The sequence below is a fragment of the Trichoderma virens genome (assembly GCF_000170995.1).
Source record: "Trichoderma virens Gv29-8 chromosome Unknown TRIVIscaffold_4, whole genome shotgun sequence".
Classification (NCBI taxonomy): Eukaryota; Fungi; Ascomycota; class Sordariomycetes; order Hypocreales; family Hypocreaceae; genus Trichoderma; species Trichoderma virens.
This window is the reverse complement of record NW_014013745.1, coordinates 2,149,867-2,169,822: the sequence shown is the minus strand read 5'-3', so window position 1 is coordinate 2,169,822 and position 19,956 is coordinate 2,149,867. Positions and strand designations below refer to the sequence as shown.

General features: G+C 51.9%; 9 protein-coding genes across 9 annotated transcripts; 2 read left to right on the top strand and 7 right to left on the bottom strand.

Annotated features, from left to right (window-relative positions):
* Positions 1-945: 945 nt before the first annotated feature.
* TRIVIDRAFT_61640 (uncharacterized protein) lies at positions 946-1,626 on the bottom strand (the record flags this gene model as incomplete). The annotated part of the gene is made up of 3 exons (XM_014103608.1): positions 946-1,191; positions 1,321-1,395; positions 1,426-1,626. 3 exons carry the CDS (start codon positions 1,624-1,626, stop codon positions 946-948), a joined length of 522 nt encoding a protein of 173 aa, XP_013959083.1.
* A 1,619-nt stretch (positions 1,627-3,245) lies between these two features.
* On the top strand, positions 3,246-5,087 carry TRIVIDRAFT_72112 (RGS1, regulator of G-protein signaling protein; the record flags this gene model as incomplete). Its single annotated transcript, XM_014103607.1, has 3 exons — positions 3,246-3,313; positions 3,569-4,906; positions 4,971-5,087. The coding sequence occupies 3 exons, from the start codon at positions 3,254-3,256 to the stop codon at positions 5,085-5,087; spliced, it is 1,515 nt and encodes a 504-aa protein (XP_013959082.1).
* A 486-nt stretch (positions 5,088-5,573) lies between these two features.
* On the bottom strand, positions 5,574-5,994 carry TRIVIDRAFT_91667 (uncharacterized protein; the record flags this gene model as incomplete). The annotated part of the gene is made up of 1 exon (XM_014103606.1): positions 5,574-5,994. The coding sequence occupies one exon, from the start codon at positions 5,906-5,908 to the stop codon at positions 5,654-5,656; it is 255 nt and encodes an 84-aa protein (XP_013959081.1).
* Positions 5,995-6,775: 781 nt separating this feature from the next.
* On the top strand, positions 6,776-7,745 carry TRIVIDRAFT_61638 (uncharacterized protein; the record flags this gene model as incomplete). Its single annotated transcript, XM_014103781.1, has 2 exons — positions 6,776-7,381; positions 7,464-7,745. The coding sequence occupies 2 exons, from the start codon at positions 6,776-6,778 to the stop codon at positions 7,743-7,745; spliced, it is 888 nt and encodes a 295-aa protein (XP_013959256.1).
* Positions 7,746-8,793: 1,048 nt separating this feature from the next.
* TRIVIDRAFT_18950 (uncharacterized protein) lies at positions 8,794-9,321 on the bottom strand (the record flags this gene model as incomplete). Its single annotated transcript, XM_014102922.1, has 1 exon — positions 8,794-9,321. A coding segment is annotated over one exon (528 nt), but the record flags the coding sequence as incomplete, so codon positions are not given.
* Positions 9,322-12,608: 3,287 nt separating this feature from the next.
* On the bottom strand, positions 12,609-14,717 carry TRIVIDRAFT_178439 (uncharacterized protein; the record flags this gene model as incomplete). Its single annotated transcript, XM_014103605.1, has 4 exons — positions 12,609-13,175; positions 13,259-13,687; positions 13,745-13,906; positions 13,959-14,717. 4 exons carry the CDS (start codon positions 14,715-14,717, stop codon positions 12,609-12,611), a joined length of 1,917 nt encoding a protein of 638 aa, XP_013959080.1.
* Positions 14,718-15,921: 1,204 nt separating this feature from the next.
* Positions 15,922-17,395, bottom strand: TRIVIDRAFT_146649 (uncharacterized protein; the record flags this gene model as incomplete). The annotated part of the gene is given in 3 exon segments (XM_014103604.1): positions 15,922-16,362; positions 16,499-17,320; positions 17,333-17,395. Coding segments are annotated over 3 exon segments (1,326 nt in total), but the record flags the coding sequence as incomplete, so codon positions are not given.
* A 15-nt stretch (positions 17,396-17,410) lies between these two features.
* TRIVIDRAFT_220316 (uncharacterized protein) lies at positions 17,411-17,791 on the bottom strand (the record flags this gene model as incomplete). Its single annotated transcript, XM_014103603.1, has 2 exons — positions 17,411-17,660; positions 17,727-17,791. 2 exons carry the CDS (start codon positions 17,789-17,791, stop codon positions 17,411-17,413), a joined length of 315 nt encoding a protein of 104 aa, XP_013959078.1.
* Positions 17,792-18,333: 542 nt separating this feature from the next.
* Positions 18,334-19,851, bottom strand: TRIVIDRAFT_30419 (uncharacterized protein; the record flags this gene model as incomplete). The annotated part of the gene is made up of 2 exons (XM_014103602.1): positions 18,334-19,204; positions 19,265-19,851. 2 exons carry the CDS (start codon positions 19,849-19,851, stop codon positions 18,334-18,336), a joined length of 1,458 nt encoding a protein of 485 aa, XP_013959077.1.
* Positions 19,852-19,956: the final 105 nt, after the last annotated feature.

The following is a 19,956-nucleotide window of genomic DNA, read 5'->3' as shown; positions in this document are numbered from 1 at the left end:
GTGCGTGGCCATACTGTAAAGGTGAATACTAATAAGATTCTCTCTTGTCCGTCTGTCTATCACATCACCCCCCTGGCATCTATCATATCGCCATGCTCGGCGACCATGATCCTCCGTCCCCCCTAACAGCGCAAACTTGCGTCCGCTTCTAGAAAATCCATGGATGGCATCTGCACACCCACCCAATTGGCCCGTCCAGAAGAAGACTGGAGCCTCTCCCTGTGGCCACATGACAATGTGAAACCATCCAACTAGCTTCATGGGGCGTCTCTGCTAATGCGAATGTGGCTGATAAGAGGCGAGACCCAGACAATAAACTCTCCAGACTTGTGCAGGAATGCCGAGGGAATGTCGCGCGGCCCATAACGCATAAACAAATCCACGACGACGCCCTCTAACAAGTGCCCATTCAATTGGCAAATCCGAACCGGCGAGCTGAAACACGACCAGGGACAGCCGGAAAATCATTCGGTCATCGCGAAGCTGGTCCAAGTTTGCTTCATCACGGCGTCACCGATCTTGCACGCCTTTTCTTACCCCGGCCCCTCAGCTACCACCGCTGCGCCGTACTAGGTAGCTTCGGTAGGTGGCAAAGTTTCTGCTTGTGTCTCTCCTCTCTTTTCTTCTTAGTTTGGCGCACCCTCCTCCAAACCGCTGCCCATTTCCGGAATACCTTGAGAAAAAAAAAAAAAAAAAGGCTGTGTGATGGGGTGGCCCCCTTGTGGACACTATCCAGCCACTAGCTGGCCTTTTTTTTTCTTTCTTTTTTTTCTCCGTTGGCGGTGAAGTTGCCATGACGGGTCGAAACACATATCAAATCACATTTGTCACATTAGGATAACCTGCCACTACTGTACTTTCTACCCTGGAAGACGTGCATGAACCTTCAATTTACTAGGAGCACGCCGTTAGTCAGTGGTGGAATACGGAGTTGTTTATGCCCGCCTAGAGAGTGATAGGGCAAACGGAAATAACATGATTCACTGCGCCATAGGGCTCAGGATGACGACTGTGGTTCGGATAGTCACCGAACGGACTCTTCGCGAAGGAGAAAAAGAAGGCAATTGGAAGCATTTGTGACAAGGGATTGGGGGCGAAGAGGGGAGAATCTTGCCCCAGGGAGGCCTGGTTAGTGCCTTGGTCGACCGATGGAATCCAGACGCTGCCTTCTTCTTCGTCCTGTTCTCTCTGCTGGTATGACACAAGTGCAACATGTTAGCAACATGTTAGCCTCTGTGCTCGGGAACATTTGTTCTGTCGAAAGCGCAAGCCCGCTCTCAGCGCCAGGACGAGTAGTACTCGTGCTAGCAGCGTTCTTACCGCTATTGCCCAAGTACCAGGGTCAGCTGCCCCACGGCAAAGCTGGGCAATGGATGATGCTGATGCTAGTCGTCGCTGTACTATGTATAAGCAGCGAGCACGCACAGCGGCCCGGCGCTTGGAAGCCAAGAGTTGCTCCATGGCACGCAAGTGGCGTGTACTAGTACCTCTCTCATGACGGCCTGAGGATGGGCTTGGATGGGCATTGCGACGAGTTGACGGCGATGACGATGCTGATGATGCTGTCCCGTCAAGCCCGTTGCCGCTTGGAGAAGTTGCTCCTTGCTGCTGCTCCGTCACGAGCATTTAGCACCACACCCGGTCCCTTTGCTGGTGCTACCTGTGTGAACCCGTCCAGTATGAACCGATTGCTGCCCTCTGCCCTTGTCCCTGTACCTTGTACCTTGTACCAGCACTACACCAGTACTACCTACTTGTATATGTGCGTGCCACGAGCACAGCGCCAAAATCATACCCTGGCCGCTTTGCTTCCCACAAAAACGTGGTTCTTGTGGGACTTGCAGAAGTGCGACGACTCGTCAGTTGTCGCCTCAAGCAAATGTAATAACCGGGTCGTTTTGTGGACCTGTTCCTGCTGGCGCTGCCCCGCTGCGTCCATGTTTTTTTTCTTCCTTCTTCTTCACAGAGTTTCAACTCGGATTAGTGCATACCCACATCCCGCCCTCTTCAGAGAGCCAGCCAGTTCTGGCAGCAAATCGGTACATGTACGCCATTGATTGCGGACTTGTATGGAGTACTCGTACTTGGATCCTGCATTGCATTGTCTTGTCTGTCCGCAGAGAGAGCGCATATACATGACAGTTCGAAACACGGAACCGCAATCATTCAGTCAGTCAGTCCGCCAGTCTGAGTTCGTGCTCTGCTCTGCGTCCCCTCATCTCGCCTGCGCCGTCCCACTGGCCTGCTCCTATGTCCCTATTATTGCAGTACTGTGTACTATCCCGCAGCTGAAGCAATCGCGCATTGAAGTCAAAGCAAAGCGAAGCAAATCAAAGCAACGCAAAGCAAAGCAACGCAAAGACGACGCTCGGCTTCTCCCGGGCCTTGTTCTCCTTGTCGAAGCTCCCTCAATCTCCCCCATCAGCCCATTTTGGTCGCTGCACGGGCTCTCGGAGCGCCAGCAAAGTACCTGGTACTCAGGCCCGCGCTAGAGACCCCAGGCTCATGCGCTGGAGCCACTCCCCCCCAAACCCCCCCATTCCACAAAGAACGAGGGTGCAGCGTCCCCCTGCTCTGCAAAGTACCCTCTACATGTACCTCTCCCAGGCCTGTTTTCAGCGTACACACCCCCAAAGGAGTTCTAAGGTCACCATTGATCTTTTTTTATTCAAATCTCCCCAAACTTTCTAACTCTTTTCTCTTGTTCCCACAGATGGCCGCCTTTTTGTCGCAACCTCTAAACACAATCGTCGAGCCTCTGCCTCCTTCATCGAGACAGCAATCCGACCGAACCCAGTCTCTCACGAGCGCCTCACGAGCCCCAGTACCAGCAGAGCGTCGCTTCGAGGCCACCAAATCTCCGCCACCAGTCTCACAGTCACGCCGCCACGCCAGTTCAGTCTCGATAGGCTCATCATCACTGCCACGCCACCAGCGGACCTCGAGCAGCATTCTCTCACGTGCGGCTGCCGCCTTGGATAGAACGCAAAGCGCCATTGCCAGCATCTCAGAGCCCGTCATCCGGAACCGCCAGTCAACCTCTACGCTTGCTCGCCTCTCGCTCACTGCGCCCTCTCATCAATTGAGGGACGAGCCCGCAAGCCCTGACCGGCCAACCGCCTTAAACTACCCGTCGAGCCAGTCTTTGCTGTCCAACCCGGGAGACGGCAAGCAGTCGTCCTTTTCATCCGCCCAGCACTCTCCCACCCAGCCTTCGACTGGCCTGTCCTCTGAATCCTCATCTCCAAACAAAATGCACCAGACATCCTCGCGCTTGTTGCGCATGACCGACGATGACCGGCCTTTCACTAGAGTACGTCTTATCTCACTTGAAGCTCATCTCACCCTTAGCTTTCCCCCTCGTCTCCTTTCTCTTTAGCTACTGCTGCTGCTGCTGCTCTCAAGACATGCTGCTTGCCTGCATCAATTTTTTTTTTTTTTTTTAGACAGACTGAACCATTGACGAGGAATCCACCAAGCCTCATCATCGTCCACCTTTCCCCACGTCTTCTCATTTTCGTTTTTCCATTTCCTCAAATGTGCTTTTTGCATCTAACCCGAGACACAGGATTTCAAGGATCTCTTCTCCACACTGATTGTCAGCCTTCTGCCTCTTGGTTCCCACAGAGTGCGATTGACCAAAGTGGACTACACTTTCCTTTCCGAGGATGCTATCAACAACCTGGGATCGCTCAAGTTCTCTCAGTCCAACCGCATGCCTGACCCCAAGGACCCCTCAAGGATCGTCACTACAACAACCACAACCACGTTTTCCATGGCCAAGGACATGGCTCGCTCAATCTGCCAGAGATTTGTCGACGCCCGCTTCATCGAGTCTGCTGACGGAAAGTTGCAGCCAGTCTACAGCATGAAGGGCTCCGTATGGCAGCTAACGGCCAAGGGCGTTGCAATTCTGGATCGATTTTGCTCTAGGAACGGCATTCAGCAGAAGCAAGTCGCCGAGCTGGTCAGCCTCCACTGCTGCTCCCTCGTCATTCTGGAGCGAGAGCAGCACAGCGACAAGATCCTCAGCGACAGAGGCACTGTCGAAGTCATCTTCCGCCGATTTGTTGGCGCCGAGACCCGCAATGTCAAGCCCAACGTGGCTGCAGCCGACTCGGATTCGTTGCACGACTACGAGGATGGCCTCACCGGTGTCAAGATGGCCAGTGAGCGTCGGGTAAACGGAAAGGTGCACAAGGATACCTTTACGGGCAAGGCCACCTCGGATTGGCTGGTGGACTGCAGCACTATTGTGGATAGGCGAGAGGCCATCGAGATTGCGTCCCTCTTCGTCGAGTTTGAGTTGATAGATACTGTGGTCCAGGACAGATCGTTCATGCTTCAGAACCCAGGCTGCCATCTGTTCCAACCGACCAAGTATTCTGTCTACCAAATCTCGCAGCGAGGAAAGGACGTGATCAATGGCACCAGCTCGCGAGGTCGCCCGTCCGAGAGCGAGGCTGGCACTGGCTCACAGCGCAACGGCGTCGTCCGTGACTCCAACACGCAGCGTCTCGAGAAGATCCTTAATGACCCCGCTCTCCGCCTCCTGTTCCGTGAGAACCTGAGGGAGACACACTGCGAGGAGAACCTTTCCTTCTACAAGGACGTCAACGACTTTGTGCAGAGCTGTAAGACGGCTATTCGACAAGCCGAGTCTATGCCCTCCAACAATTCCATGGACATTATCAAGGAGATTATGGCTCAAGCTTACGGCATCTACAACGCCTTCTTGGCTCCGGGCTCGCCTTGCGAACTCAACATTGACCATCAGCTGCGGAACAACTTGGCAACAAGAATGACCAAGGCCGTTGGTCAAGAGAATGGCATGATTGAGACGCTGCAAGAAGTCACTTCCCTATTTGAAAACGCGCAAAACGCCGTTTTCAAGCTGATGGCTAGTGTAAGTCATCTACTACCCGCGAATATTAATGTATTCTTATTGTATGCTGACAATGCCATCACAGGACTCTGTTCCCAAGTTTTTGCGCAACGCCAAATATGAGCAGCAACTGCAAAACTTCAACCTTGACGGCTCTTCACGAGGCGTCGAGCGGAGCCTGAGTCGCTCCAACCGAAAGTAATGGCCCTCCTCCAAGGCACATGCTCACGACGGATGACAGGCGTGCAATAAACACGGCCTCTCACGATTGCGACGATTCACCGGCACATGACTCGATATTTTTCCCGCATATTTTTCCTCTGTTTTATTTCCCTATCTGTTACAGGGTCGATATATTTTGCTTTGTCAAAGGGCGGCACGACTTGATACCTACTAGATTTCTGCTCTCATATCTGCATCGAACCGGTGTTCATAGTGTCATTTGCCACTTTTCATTATTTTTTCTGTTATTGTCTTGCTCTCGTCCTTTGTTTCCCCCTGTTTTTGTTCCCAACATGCTCCGTACACATTTTGTATGTACGGCATGCTGCATTTTGTCTCAGCTTTGATTTCACCGCCAGGATGGATTCTTAATGGTTGCTACGACCGGTTGAGTTGTTTTTTTTCTTGACTTTATTTTGATTTGGACAAAAGAAAAAAAAGAAGCAAGAGTGGAAGGCGTTCAAGGAAACCTGGTATAGAAGAGAGGTCACATGGCAACGAATACGGCACAACATGGCGGCTTGTTTAGTGTGTACTCGTTTTTTTCTATTTTGCAGTTGACTTTGCATTTCCGACAAAGGGGAGGGATGGGAGGACTGATCGGAATTTGGAGGAGGAGTGATTTACGGCCGTGATGAAGGATGGCTTCGGGCTGGTCTGCGCGTATCGACGCGCGCTATACATTACCGAGGCAGGGAGATAATCGTGTGCCTCTACCGGCCTGCGGTGGAATCTGAGACACTGCGATGGCAACGGCGATGGCATCAACGATGGACAATTTCTGAGAGCCTGCCGGCACATGTATGTTTGAGTACCATGTATGTATGCTACAGTCCTGAGGACTGCAATCAATGGAGAATAAAGGCAATAAGCCCGAGTCATTCATGACTAGGAAATAAACCCGCACGCGTCAAGAGTTTCAAGTATTGCGCCATACGTGAATGTTTTTTCTCGTTATTCGTGAGGGAATGGAAGAAATGAGGGGCTGGGGGGCGGTTGCGGCAACGAAGCAAACATATGAAGACTGGCATGATGGGTAATTTGCTTTCGGCGGGAAGAGGAATGTGGAAAAAAGCAGTAGCATCATCGCATTGCTGGAGTTTTTTTAGAGCATTCGTGAGGGGGCTGGGGTCAGACGGAGGCGACTAGGAAGGGAAGGGAGAATGGCAAAAAAATGTCTGAGGCTCAGAAATGGGGGGAGCGCTGTAAGTGTGGATTGTGTTTTTCTTTTTCTATTCTTGTCTATCTTTTTGGTTGCTCTCATCTGCTTTTGGATTGTTGGTAGCCCATGTCTTGGCTGAAGACGGGAGATCTTCCTCATTCGAAAAGCTTGGGCTTGGAATATGTTGTTTTGTTTTGTTTTGTTTATGTTTCTGATGCAAGTGGAGAGGAAGAGAGAGCAGCAACATCGCGCAGAATAGCTGCGTTTCGCCCTGGTCCCGAGCATTATATAAACCCCCGTTGGAGATGGCTTCAGGACTCTTTTCTTTCTTCATCAACATCATCGGCTTCAGCTTCACATTCGCTTTTCGTTTTCCCTTCGAAACATTCGTTTTCTCTCTTTCTAGAAACCCGAGATTTTCTACTACTGTCTTTTGTAGTGTCACTCGCTTCTCGGCACCAAATCAAACACACAACAAAAAAGCACAACAATAAAATCCATCAAAAATGCGTACCGTCCAGGCCGTTCTCGTGTCCCTCGTGGGCTTTGCCGCCGCTGGCAACATTGGTCTCCGAACTCCTGGGGATGCCGGCGTGCAGGGGTATTCGGCTCCCAGCCTGCCTTCGTACCCTATTGACCCGCCTAAGGAGCATGAGTGGGAGCATGATGAGCATGATGATCCTGAGTGGGATGACAAGGACAAGGACGCCAAGGAGTATGATGATGAGGAGAAGGACTATGACGATGAGAAGGACGCCAAGGAGTATGACGATAAGAAGGAATATGACGACAAGGACAAGGACGCCAAGGAGTACGATGACAAGAAGGAAGGTGATGACAAGAAGGAGGACGACAAGAAGGAGTGGGATGGCAAGGACAAGGACGACGACAAGGACCACAAGTGGGATGGCCACTGGGACGGCCATGAGCAGTACCAGAACAAGTGGAATCACACCAGCAAGGCGTGGGAGGCGTCCACCACCACAAAGGTTGTCTCCCACTACACCACGTACTGCCCGGAGCCAACCACCATCACCGTCAACAGCAAGACGTACACCGTGACCAAGGCCACCACCCTCACCATCACCGACTGCCCCTGCACCATCGTCGAGGTAAGCTCAACTTCACTCTCCCGTAACTCAACCCCAAGATGAGAATCATGAATTGCTAACTCACCTTCCTCCTCCTTCACAGCCCTGCCCTACCGAGACCGTCAAGCCCCCTCCCAAGTGGGATGGCCAGAAGCCCGACGATGGCAAGAAGCCCGAGGACGGCAAGAAGCCCGAAGACCACAAGGAGTGGGACGGCAAGAAGCCCGAGGATGGCAAGAAGCCCGAGGGCGGCTGGGACAAGCCTCACGACCCCAACGGCCCTCCCCACCCTCCTCCCGTCGTCGTCAGCGGTGCTTCTTCCGGCATGGTCCACATCGGCGCCGCTGTCTTCGGCGCTCTCCTCGTCGGCGTCATGGCCTTGTAAGGGGCCTCTTCCTCGTGCTAGGAATTGCAGGAATGAGAAGAAGTACTCTGTGGATGTGAGTAGAGTGAAGAAGAAGAGCATAACGTGGAGATGGACGATGACGATCATGACCATGACAAGCAGGATCAAATGCGGCGAGTAGACACGAGGGACGGGAGGGAAGGGAATGGAATTTGGAAGATAAAATACGGATGCCCTCTGCTATTTTTTTTTTTTGGAGATGTGTTTTTAGGATTTTTTTCCGATCTTCTCTGGGGATAGAAATTTTTTGGCTTGTGAGTTTTCTTTATATTCAGGGGGTGATACTTTTTTTCTTTTTAATTCAGCATAGAAGGGCATCAAAGTTGGTGTTGCTTTTGCCGAGTGAAGACTTCATTTTTTTTTTTTGGTATAGTCCAAAATGCAATCTCATTTTCTCATTATTCGCCTTGTGTCTGTCCACTGTTACGAGAATGTTTTGATCTTGCTTCCCCAACGTCAAATTGAACCCTAAATAAAGAGAGCTTCGCATCGCTATTCAGCCCTGTTCGAAATAAAAACCAATCTCCCTCTTTTGCCGCCAACGCCACGCATACAATTCAAGGTAAATTCCAAAACGGGAACACCTGTCGCTTTCTATTACTTCCAGGCCCCATCATGTTATCCAGCACACGACATGGGACTTCAGGAACTATGCCCTAAATATATTACTTTCCAACCTTGAAAACAATTAAACACAACCCCGTCAATCGGTGAGGAGCATCCGATATTACAGCAGCTCAGGGACATATGCATGTGGAGGCGTTCTCATTGTGCGGGGAGCCATGGACTCCTGTGGATATCCATAATTGACATTTGACACATCCAGTTCCTGATCGCGATATTGAAACGCCTCTGTTGAAAGGGATGCCATCGGTGGTGTGGGTGGTGTTTGCCATGATGTTGGCCGCGCAGGCAGGGGCTTTCTGAGGTTTTCGACTCTTAGCGGCCTCAGTTGCTGTTCCTGTGCGCGCTGCTTGTGCTGCATATGCCCTGTCTGTTGCATATACGGCATCTGTGCTTGTCCCAGCTGAGTATCTGACATGGCAGCCTTTACGGATAGCGCCTCCATCAGGGTGCCATGGGCCTTTTTAATAGTCTTCTTAATGAAGCTCGCCATCATGACATTGCAGGTTATCACGACGTCCTCTCGGATGTACAGGCCCGTCCGCGGCGCCCCCAGGCCTAGCTCCATTGGTTCCGGGTCTTCCCCCGGCTCGGAGCCTCCCACTGTCCACTTCTCGCGCAGGTCAACGCCCATGGGGGCATGGCAGTGCGTCTGCAAGCCCAGGGGCAAGTCGTGGAAGGCCGCCGTATATGAGATGGCGCCGGTGACGAGGCTGCCTGGTAGATAGGAGATTTTGTCGGTGATGGAGTACCAGGTGCAGACGTGCTCTTCCGGCAGAGCGTGGGGAGGAGGAGGGATGACATGGCGGTCGGTGACTAGGGGATTTAGATCGATCATCTCGCGGTGGTTGTGGAGGAAATCGATGGCGGTTTGGCGGGAGATGCCCGGGGGGAGGGGAGTGATGGAGGTGAAGACGGTTCGTTTCGACATGTTGGCTGTAGTTTGTGTGTGTATTGTGTACCTGAATGTGTACTGTCTGTTGTCTCTTTGTCTTCTGTTCGAGTAACCTCGCTCTGCAAATCGGCTCTGTGCAGCAACAAAGTCTTGGCGACACAAATATTCGACAGTTAAAAAACCAAGGCAAAGAAAAAAGCGGCGCTAGGTGGGTTTATTTGTTTCGGCCTTGTATAAAACGGCCCGGGTGATACTGTGGCCTTGTGTCTGATATCACGAGCCCAAAGCAAAGGCGCGGGGCGTCTTTTGGTGGCGGATCGAGACTAAGCGGTGTTTCAGAGCTGAAGCAAGGGACACCAACAGCTGACGCTAAAACCAGACGTCAAACGTGGTGATTAGGAGAAACGAAAGAAGGAGAAGGGGATATCGAATGAAATAAAAGAAAGAAAAAAGAAGAAAAAAGAGGGAGAGGCGATGAATAGAGTTTAGCTGTTTGACCGCAGCCAGCCCAGCCCAGCCCAGCCCAGCTGTCGATGCGTCGTGCCTTTTCTTTGTAATGCGGCCTGTTAATAGCAGCGCTAGTAATAACCGCGATCCCGTTAGACTGGGACAGCCGCCGGAAATTGCTGCCCCGAAACGAACAAAAAAAGAAAGCGCTGGCGATGACCCTTTTCGGACGGGCAAAGCTGGACGGAGTGGCGCTTGTGCTGACAGGCGTCAGCCCGGGGGCTCTGCTGTGCTCTGCTGTGCTCTGCTCTGGTTTTGACAAGGGTGGACCAGGGTTTGGGAGACAATACAATATGATATCGTCAATGCTCTCTCTCTCGGCCTGTCCTAGAGTCTTGTTGGTTGGTGCTGTATGGATCTGCTAGTCTTGACAGCGGGTTGTTGTTGGTAGTAATAGGCAGTTGGGCCTACAACAGGTGCATCGTCGCTTGCCTGCGCTGTCGCCGCTCGCTCGGCTAGTGGTTACACGCGGCAGGGCTGCTGCCGTATCGAGGTAGAGCCGGGCAAAGGACTGGCATGCGCATGCAGGCTGCCAATAGACGACGAGGTAAATGGCCGTTGCTGCTGGGGATGAGACGCTGTGACGAAACGGGGTTTTGAGAAGATGCAGCCTGCCGGAGTGGACGTGATTGGTGGAGAGAGTCGCTGTCAAGAATGGCATCGTACATACGAGTACAAGTAGTAGCACTCCATAGAGGAGCCCGGGATGTGGGGAAGCCGTTGCACGTGAAGCGGCACATTGCAGTAGGTACGGAGTACATAGATACAAAATAATATCGATCAATTGGAATTAATCAACTGTAAAGTACCCAAACAATGTAACCCTCTTTCGAAAAATCATCCAACGCCGGCAGCCATGGCAGTTACTCGTGCTTCTCTGACCGTCATTTCATTTACTCTCTCTCTCCTCAACTCTTCCCCACGTCAAGTCACAACCCCCCCCCTGGTTGGCTTTACCGTTTCGTCCATTCTCACACAAAACAAGCTAACAAAAACCCACCTCCACTTAGTCAGCCGTTTATTCTTAGATCTTCTTTGCTGCCAAAATTGAATTTATTTTTATTTTCGTCTGTTGGAGGCTTAGCCAAAGCCAAACGAGACTAAACCGGAACCAACAAGGCCTCTCACAGGGCTGAGCCAAAAAGCTTCGCTCTTTTCTCTTTACCCTTTTCCCCTCTACGTTTCCCTCCATCTTTTCTCGGTCGTTTGCTGTATGAAAGAATAAAAAACCTCCGCTTACTTACCATTCGTTATGGGGCAGCTGCATGCAATCCCAACGTTGATTGATGTTGCGGATGCTGCGGGTGCTGCGGCAACGAAGAGTGCTCTCGTACAATACTTACTCTATCAATACTTCCCCATACGGCAGTAGTACTTACACTTTCGTGCATACATACTAGTACATCTATAAGGCCGAAAGAACTGCAAATCTGGTAGCATCGTGGGCAATGAAATACCGCTCTGGGCAAATGCTACTCCCGCTAGCAGCAAGGGTCGCCTTTATACGAAATGCCCCTTTTGGAAGTTCGAGATTGGGTTGCACCGAGCAGTCGGGTGGGACATCCGAGGCCGATGCATTACAGTAGTTCCTGTGCAGTTTCCGATATGACACATGCTTTTGCTGTGTAGGTATGCAGTATTCGTTCTCTTATTTCTCATTCTTGTTGTTGATATGTCATTCCGCGTTACATAGTATATGCAGAATACTGTACAGAGCAGACTCGGCATCTAGATTCATCCCGCCCGCCTCACCCATCGCCTCCGTCTTCACCTGTACATGTCCAATCCTAGCATCAACAAACAATGTAGCTGTAGCTGCCAAAAAGCAACAACAAGACAAAAACAAAGAGTCCCTGTATCGTAAAATTCGATCTTCAACCACTAACCCCCGAAAATGTCACATCTCAGTAATACACGTAAACTGGCAATCAGCCCGGCTATCGCCCAAACCCAATTCACAGCACCCCCAAAAAAACAAACATTTACCCCGACGGCCGCATTAACCAAGCCGCGCCTCTCCATATTCACTAGCCTCCCCCCCAATCAAACTCCACTGATAAACAAAAAATGCAAGGCTTGCTCGTATATTCGGCATTTCGTTTTATTATTCCAAACACGAAGGAATCAATATGGCTCTTCTCTTCTCTCTCTCTCCACTCCACTTTCTCGCCCCCCTCCTTTCTTTCCTTTCCGATTCCGAATAGACGCCGTTACATGTTGTTGCGCGAGTAATCAGATGTTTAATACAACCTTAAACAGAAACAGTGACATGGGTTTGTCGAGATATCGGTTCCCTTGACCGGCCTATGGATGCATCAGTTTGTCCGGTCGAGCCAGCACGGAGCAAATCTTTAATGAAAGTAACTCTCAAGGGAACCCAGAGAAAAGGAGGAATGCCCAACTATGCTTGAGCCGCGGCCACGGCAGAGATTAGCAGTTCTCGTTGTTCTAGATGTGCGGCATGCGGCAGCAGGGGTCTTTAGACTTAATCATTCGGCCGAGAGCCGTGATGCTCCGGGCCATTTGGATGCTCTGCCGCCACAGCTTCATCCTGTACGAGTACCTGTGTAGTGATTAATGTATTTAGTAACATTCTTGGGGTTTTGTTCCAGGAACGGCCCGTTCCCTCGCACCCCTTTTGGCTGTCTATCATGTGTGTATCGTCCTGCTCCGTACATGCTTATGAGTGTCCTCACTGGGTAAAGAGGAACAAAGAAAAGAAAAACAAAACTAAAAACAAAAACAAATCTCTCTTGGATCGTGCCTTGGCCGTATAGCAAATCAAGAAAACATACAAGGACAAAAACGGCGTGAAATCATATCTCCTTGCACCACTTGGCCAGAACCGTGCTCAGCTTCGTAGCAACCGGAATCTCCTCCAGCGCCACGTCCACTCTCCACATCTTTGCTTCCAGCCCCCCGTGTCCTTGATTTCGGCTGCCCGCGCCCACGCCCGCAGGCACCAGCAATCCCAGCGTGACGAGTCGCTCCCATGCCACCGCTGCGACGCCACGACTCCAGACCCTCGCGTTGCCGCCCTGCGCAAGCATGCCTGCTGTGGCCGACTGCACGCGCTGCCGTCCCGCCAGCGTGCTGTACTCGTCATATGCCATGGCAAAGTTGACCGTATCCGTGTCGGCCACAATGTCGAGCCGAGCGGCGGCAATCAACAACCCGAGATCCAGCTCCGACAGTGTCGATAGCAGGTGCAACCGCGAATCCGGCGGCGCCAGCGACGTCAACTCTGAGCCGACGGCCGGAATGTTGAGGTTTGGGTTGCCCGCCGTGAGCCATGAGAGCGGCAAGATCCATTCGTTGAAGAATGCCGACGGCGACTTGGTTGTGTAGTAGTGATATTGTAGCAAGTCTTGAAATGCTCGCTGCTTGTAGAGATCCTATACGCCAAGCCCTGGTTAGCACATGGAATCGTATGTAAAAAGCCTGAGCGGTGAGAAAGGCTACTGACCTCAATCTTGTGATCCCAATATGCCTGGAACTCGGTGAATCCTTCGATGCTCCGGTCCAGACCTTCCTCCTCCGCTTCGACATCCCCGAGCATGAGCCCCTGTCGGCAGACTTGCCAAAAAGCGGCTAGATTCTTGGGCAAAGATAAATAAATATATCGGTGGCTGAATCGGCTCTTGACCCTCTTCTCTAACATCTCCACCACATCGAGGCGCGTTGTGCAGCCCAGGACTGCAATGGGAGCTTTTCGAGATTGAGCAATGTCAAACAAGTTGTACAAAAGTGTCTGCCTGGGATGGGTCGCGAACAAATCGAATTCGTCAATGATGAATATGACGGATTGCGACGTGACTCCCTCATCTAGTCCTAGAATCTCCGAAGGGTGGGACAGCAGTGCCAATAAGGACGCCATGGTATCGGCATAGTTGGACTGTGAATGTTTAGCAAGGTTTGAGCATTTGACGGGGAATGTGGTGTTGCTACTCACCCGGTTCAGCAAGTCGTCGTCAACCTTCATTTCCTTTCCAAGCTGCCTCCAGATTTCCTTCAGCGCGAGCTTGTCATCTGTATGAATGAATCCGTTAAGCCTAACGATATGAAAGTCCTGTCGATGCTCCCGTGACATGTCTTTAACGATGTTGTTGATCATCTGGATGGGCGGTTAGAGTCAAACATCTTAGCAAGCAAATACATGCACATACCGTTGTTTTACCACACCCCCTTGGTCCAATAAGGAGCATGGAGTTTCCCTCGCCCGCCACGACAGTCTGCTCGATGAGCTGATGCGCCTTTTCATATTGATCTTGCTGGCCAAACATGCGAACCGTCCTTCGGCCGTTGCACCGATCCAAGAGGACCCTCTGCAGGGCACGCAAGTGATGATCTAGGTTGGGAATATCCGGCACCTCGGTGGTAGGAGCCGCTACTGGGTTGGCGGCCGCGGCGGCGGTTATTTCAGAAACCTCCTCAGTCGATTTCTTGGTCAGACCCAGGACATCTTCCTGTGCGCACGACTTGCACAGCCAGTCGCCCTCTGGAATTTTTCGTACTCCGTAGCACATTTGATGGACGGCAAAGTCACAATTATCGCACAGGATAATCTCGTTGGGTGCTTGTGAGTCTGGTCTGGAGCAAACGCCACACACAATCTCATCTGTGGCAACAACAACAGGTTGAGCCTGCTTCGGCTTTCGACCAGGCTTCTTTTTGCCGCTGGGCTCCTTGGGTAGGTCCTCAAAGAAGACCTCGGTGGTGGCTTCGGCGTCGATGCTCTTGTTAAAGGAAACATTCTTTTGTGGCCGAGGTCCCCTTTTCTTGGTCGGTGATAGGATGCCCTTTGGCGACGCCGCGGCACCAGTTGACTCAGCTAACCTCTGGTTTAGATTGAGGTTTCTGGATTTCAGAGGGCTAATGGCTGGGTATTCGTTTGTCGAGAGCTCATCCGCTGTAGTATCGAGCATGCCATTGGAAAGCGGCATCAAATCGAGACGCTTGATCGAGCGCACCGTTGAAGGCGATTCGTGAGGCACAGTGACGGTTTCCGGTTTGGCCTCGTTTGCAATGGCATTGATATTGTCCTCGTCGTCGTCTTCTTTCCTTGCCGTGGCACTAGCTCCGCCTCTCCCTCTTCCACCTCTGCTGCCTCTCCCGCCTCTGCTGCCTCTTCCTCTCCCCCTTCCCCTGCCTCTGCCTGAAGGCGCCGCCGGTTCTGTAGCTGAGCTTTCATCTGGCACAGTCGCCGCTTTCCGTCTCCCCCCTCTTCCCCTTTTCGGTGCTGACGGCTTGACCAAGTCTCCAGTATCCCATTTCGTCCCAATGAGAGCCGCTAGCTTGATAGCTGGCCGAGTCCTATTCGGCGATGTTGTAGATAGCGGTAGCAGTGGCTTCGGCAGGGAGACGCCGTTCCCAGCGGCCTCGGTCTGCGCCTGTGTTTCGGCAGCCTTTTTGCCGTATCCAAATACGCCCGAGATGGCCGAGGCGATGGTGCTCAAGGTGCCTGGTGTCGGCGGGTCTGTGTTCTCTCCATCGATCTTGCGCTTCTTTGAGGCCGCTGTGGGCGTTGCAGCTGTATTGGGATCGTTTTCGTCAAGGCTTCGCTTTCGGCTTCCAGAAGCTGCATCGAGTTCCATCGTTCGGCCCGTGGCGAGAAAAAACACTTAAGAAATGCACAGCCTTGACAGCAATGCGCTCATCAAAATTCCAAACGGTGCATTACGTTGTTTGAAGGCAAAAGGGTCGCGATGTTTTGCCTGCCCTTCGAGGAACGGAGGTTGGTGATGGTTAACCTAGACCTGTCAATTAATTCGAACGCGTGTAGCGCGTTTTCCAGCTGGTGGGCGCGTTAATTTAGCGCCGTAGTGCCGGTTCGGTACGTTCCTCTCGCAATGCCGAATTAGGCAATTGTCGCGGTCAGTGTGTTGACAAAATGTCACTGCCAGCCACTCGCAACTATTGCTGTCAACGCAAAGATATATATTCTCTTCATTGCATTGGAAGCAAGTGGTACTAATACACTGAACTTTTGACTTCTAATAAACGGTTTGCGAGCCTTACTAATTTATACCAGTGCACACTAATAACAGATAATCTTAGGAAAATGGACTCTAACAAGGAGCGTTGGAGCTGAGAAGGGCCATGTAACAAACAACTGCTTGCCTCTCTGCTTTAACCAATGTCCACCGATGAGTATTCTGGTTCTTCTACTCTTCTCATTTCCTCTCTCAGAACAGACCGGGTCTTCCTCCGTCCGTGATACACACACACACCCGTGCCGCCGCTCTTGTGGCGCTTGTTGGCTGGGCACATTGGGCTTGACGGTAGATGCTCGGAGACGTCGAATTCAAATTTGCTGGCCGAGGTGCCGATAGTACCTGAAATATCGCGGCGGCTTCCCCGTTGAGGTGTCTGCTCCCACCACTCGCGAGGCTGCGATGCCATGCTTCTACCATGAACACTATAGCGTTTCGCAGAGCGATTAGATGGCGAAGCAGCCTTAGAGCTGATCTCGCCGTCCGGCATGGGAGGTGTCAATGACGTGAAAAACGCCCGCGGTCTGCCGTCGGCCGTGTCTTCGTCCAAGGGAGGTGTGCTGACTCGAACGGCTTCCTATGGGGCGATGAGTTGATACAGACCACAGAACAAATAATGGAAGCCGAGACAAGAGAGATACTCACCCCTCCAGGGAATGTGCCATGGGATAGATTATAACGGCCTGGTAACTCAGAAATTAGCCCATACGTACACTCACGTTTGACAGAAAATGCACTCGCGTACTCGTGTAGCTCAACCCGAGAGTTGCAGGACTCGCAGGAGGTGTCTTGCCCTTAAGAACTGCCCTGATGGAGCTGGATACGCTGGCAAACGAGTCCCCAGACTCCTTCCGATGCCATGGTGCTCTTCCAAAAAGCTTCCGGCCTATCTTGGAAGTATGAAACTCGTCTTTGAACCACGTTCCTGTCTTGCTGATGCTTTGAGAAGCAAGGAATTTTCTGGCACCTTCAACTGTCATTTGCGTACGGCAATCCTCACCAGGGGCTAAATCATTGCAGGAACGCTTAGATCCCAAGCCAGCGTCTGTTTGATGGCCGGCGTCTGTTTGGTAATGGATATACGAATCTTCATGCTGTTTTTGCTTGAGCTTGGATTCGATTTCCTTTTTGGCCTTTAGATACAAGACCCTTGGAGAGACCAGGGGGGTTGGTAAGCTAGTTTTCATGGCTGGTTGAGTAACGCTCTCAGGTGAGGTGTTTTTGGGGGCGTCAAATAGGCGGTGATTTTTTGAACCGGGCGAGACTATTATGCTTTCACTTGACTGCTGTGACTTTGAAGAGGCCATTGCAACAGCAATAGGTGAGACAGATGGCGCAGAAGGATGTTGCAACGAGAATACATGATCAGATTCGGATAGATATGGGGTCCAAACTTGATGGACGGCTGGCAGATCGTGTTTTGGAGGCCCATATCTCGATTTAGGCCCAGGCACGGACGTCACTCGGGGGGCATACAGCCCATAATGCAGTGCATCCGTCTCACTGGCGGATTTGGTCGACCGTGACCGCCATTTCTAGAAGCGGACATTGGAGCTGGCATTGCTCTTTCGGGGAGAGGCTATCGTGACCTGTCTCTCTGCCCAATATCCCTCTGGGAACCAGACCTACTCGTATCCCTCACGAGGCGGCCGTGGAGGATCGACGCTAAATTTTGTAGTTGAAGTGTATAAAGACTCAACTCTCTTTCTGTCTGGTGAACCCGCAGGAGAGGTTGAGTTTGTAAACGCGCCATCTTGCATAGCCCTCTCCCAAGGCGTAGATCGAGGCGGCTCATGAGAAGTTGTAGACGGCGGCGCAAGGGTGAGGAGCAGGAACGGCGGACCAGGCAAAGAGCGGACCGACAGATCAAAGTAGCTGCAGAGTATAGGTAGTTAGCACTGTCAGCATGCCTAACAACCATCAAAAGATCTAGAGCCGTACTTGTCATCATGGGAAGTTGGAGTGTTGCATGCTGCTGCTCTCGTTGGGTGTTTTTCATCGGACATGATGGATGGCTGTCGTGGCCGCGGGGATGGTGAAGCGGAGGCAACAGCGCTTCAACTGGACTCTGATGAATCGGCAAAGGGGGTATTTAAATGGTGGGTCGGAGAAGAAGAGAAAAAGAGGAGAGGAGGAACGTCGCGACACTCCTCTTAGGACGTAGGTATTGGACGGTTGTAGGACTTAGAAATACTCGAGATCTGCTAGGTGGGAGTAGATTGTTTGGTGTAGATGTTTTCAGAGAGGCGCGAGTACGAACCAAGACAAGATAAGATAGCCTGAAAAACGCACAACTCATGGAAGGTCCAGCCAGGAGAATGAGACTTTACCGTATCTGGCTCCGTCTCTGGGAGTTTTAGCATCACATAATGATATAACTTTTTTTATTGAACTTGAACATGAAATGAAAAGAAAACTGGTATTGTCGCACTTGACATGTCTCATGAGACCTGATCCATCTGTCCTCATTACTCAAATATACATTTTGGTGGCTTCCCAATCCAATTACGCCGAAACGCCGTACATATTCCCATCAATCGCTATGCAATTATGCATCCATTTCCATGGTGTCATCGCCATCCAAGGCCGCTCCTTGAGGCTCCAGAGGGATTCCACGGCCTCGTCCGGCAAGCAGTTCTCGTCTGACTTCGGGGCCAATGGCAGAGTGGCCGTGCGTTAGCAGCAGATCCAGCAGTGCCTCACGCTGATCTTCGGTGATATCGCCCTTGTATCTCTGCGCAAACGCCAGGAGACTCTGGTGCCAGATAACGGGCAGCTTGGCCCTGTAGTCCGATCCGCTCATGACGACAGTCATGCTATCGCCAGCCCTGGCGGTAGCAGGGTCTTCGGCGCGGAATCTTAGGAAGTGGAAGACGAGGGCATCGATAGCTTGGTAAGGGAGAGCGTACTTCTTCTCCAGCAAAGTCTTGATGAAGATGTTGGTAGCTCCGCCTCCTTCGCTGCCCTGAGAAGCCTCCTGAGCGGCGATGTCGCAAAGACCCTTAATGGCCGCGGCAGAATGGAGGACTGGGATGGAAACTCGCGCCAAGACGGCTGAAATGATGTGTGCCTCTCGCAGGGTGCAGGTGCCGCTGCCGATCAGAGGGAAAAGGAAGCCCTTGAAGAAAGCAGCAGGCTTGTAAAGGGCTTTCTTGAGGGAGTTGAACAGGTGGACGTTGAGTTTCTTCGTATCGTAGATATCCTCACGGACCTTTTCCAAGACTACCATCTCCAGGAACCGTTGGACCACACCAGGCTTGGCGGAGACGAATATCCTGGTCGCTTGATAGGTGGCATTGGGTGTCCAGTTTTCGGGCTTGGTGACATCAATAATATCCTCCCAATGAGGGATAGTTGGGAGAATCTTGAAGGGCTTGGGAAGAGGTCCGGACTTGTAGCGGGAGAGGATTTCGCCAATCCTGGTGCGGTTAGTGCCGAGCCCGTATCGGAACGCATTGTCGAGAGGCGGCAATACTTACTTTGTGTATACCTCCACAACCTTGGGGGGGAGTTCATAGTCATCATCGGGGGCACGCACATTGCCCCCGCCAGCCTGAGCCGCTTCATGCGCGGCAATCTTCTTGAGAATTAGATCGGCCAAGTTGACGGACTCGCCCTGGGGTTCCCCAGATGGCTTGAGATCCCAGCCGTGCTTCAGCAGATCATCCTCCTCCTCGTCTCCCATGAACTTTCTATAGGTATCGAGGTCTTCAGGGTCGACCTCAACATCCTCCACCATCTCATCATCGTCTCCCCAGGCCTCGTCATCGTCGTAGCCCTTGTGACCCTCTTCTTCCTCGCCAAATCTTGAATCGTAACCAAAGTTGTCCACTGTGGGCTTCGCTGCTGGTTTCTCGGCATTCTCCTCCTCCATAAGCTCACGGCCTATCCGCAGAATGTTCTTGGAGGCCTTGGAATCCACAAACGCCTCCTCGGATTCCTCGACATCCTTGGACTTTCTCTTGGTCGGCTTGTTTCGCAGAATGCCGGTCGCCAGAACGTCATCTTCCAGGGGATTGTGGCGCCGGCCGGGGCGCGCCGCAGTAGGAGTCGTTGCCTTGGGCATCTTGAATTCCAATGCTGTAGTCTGTGGTGGACTTTTTCTGTAGATGCGAATGTTGGGTATCAGAATACGATTTGGTTTCTGCCGGGGACCAGGCAAACTTGGTGG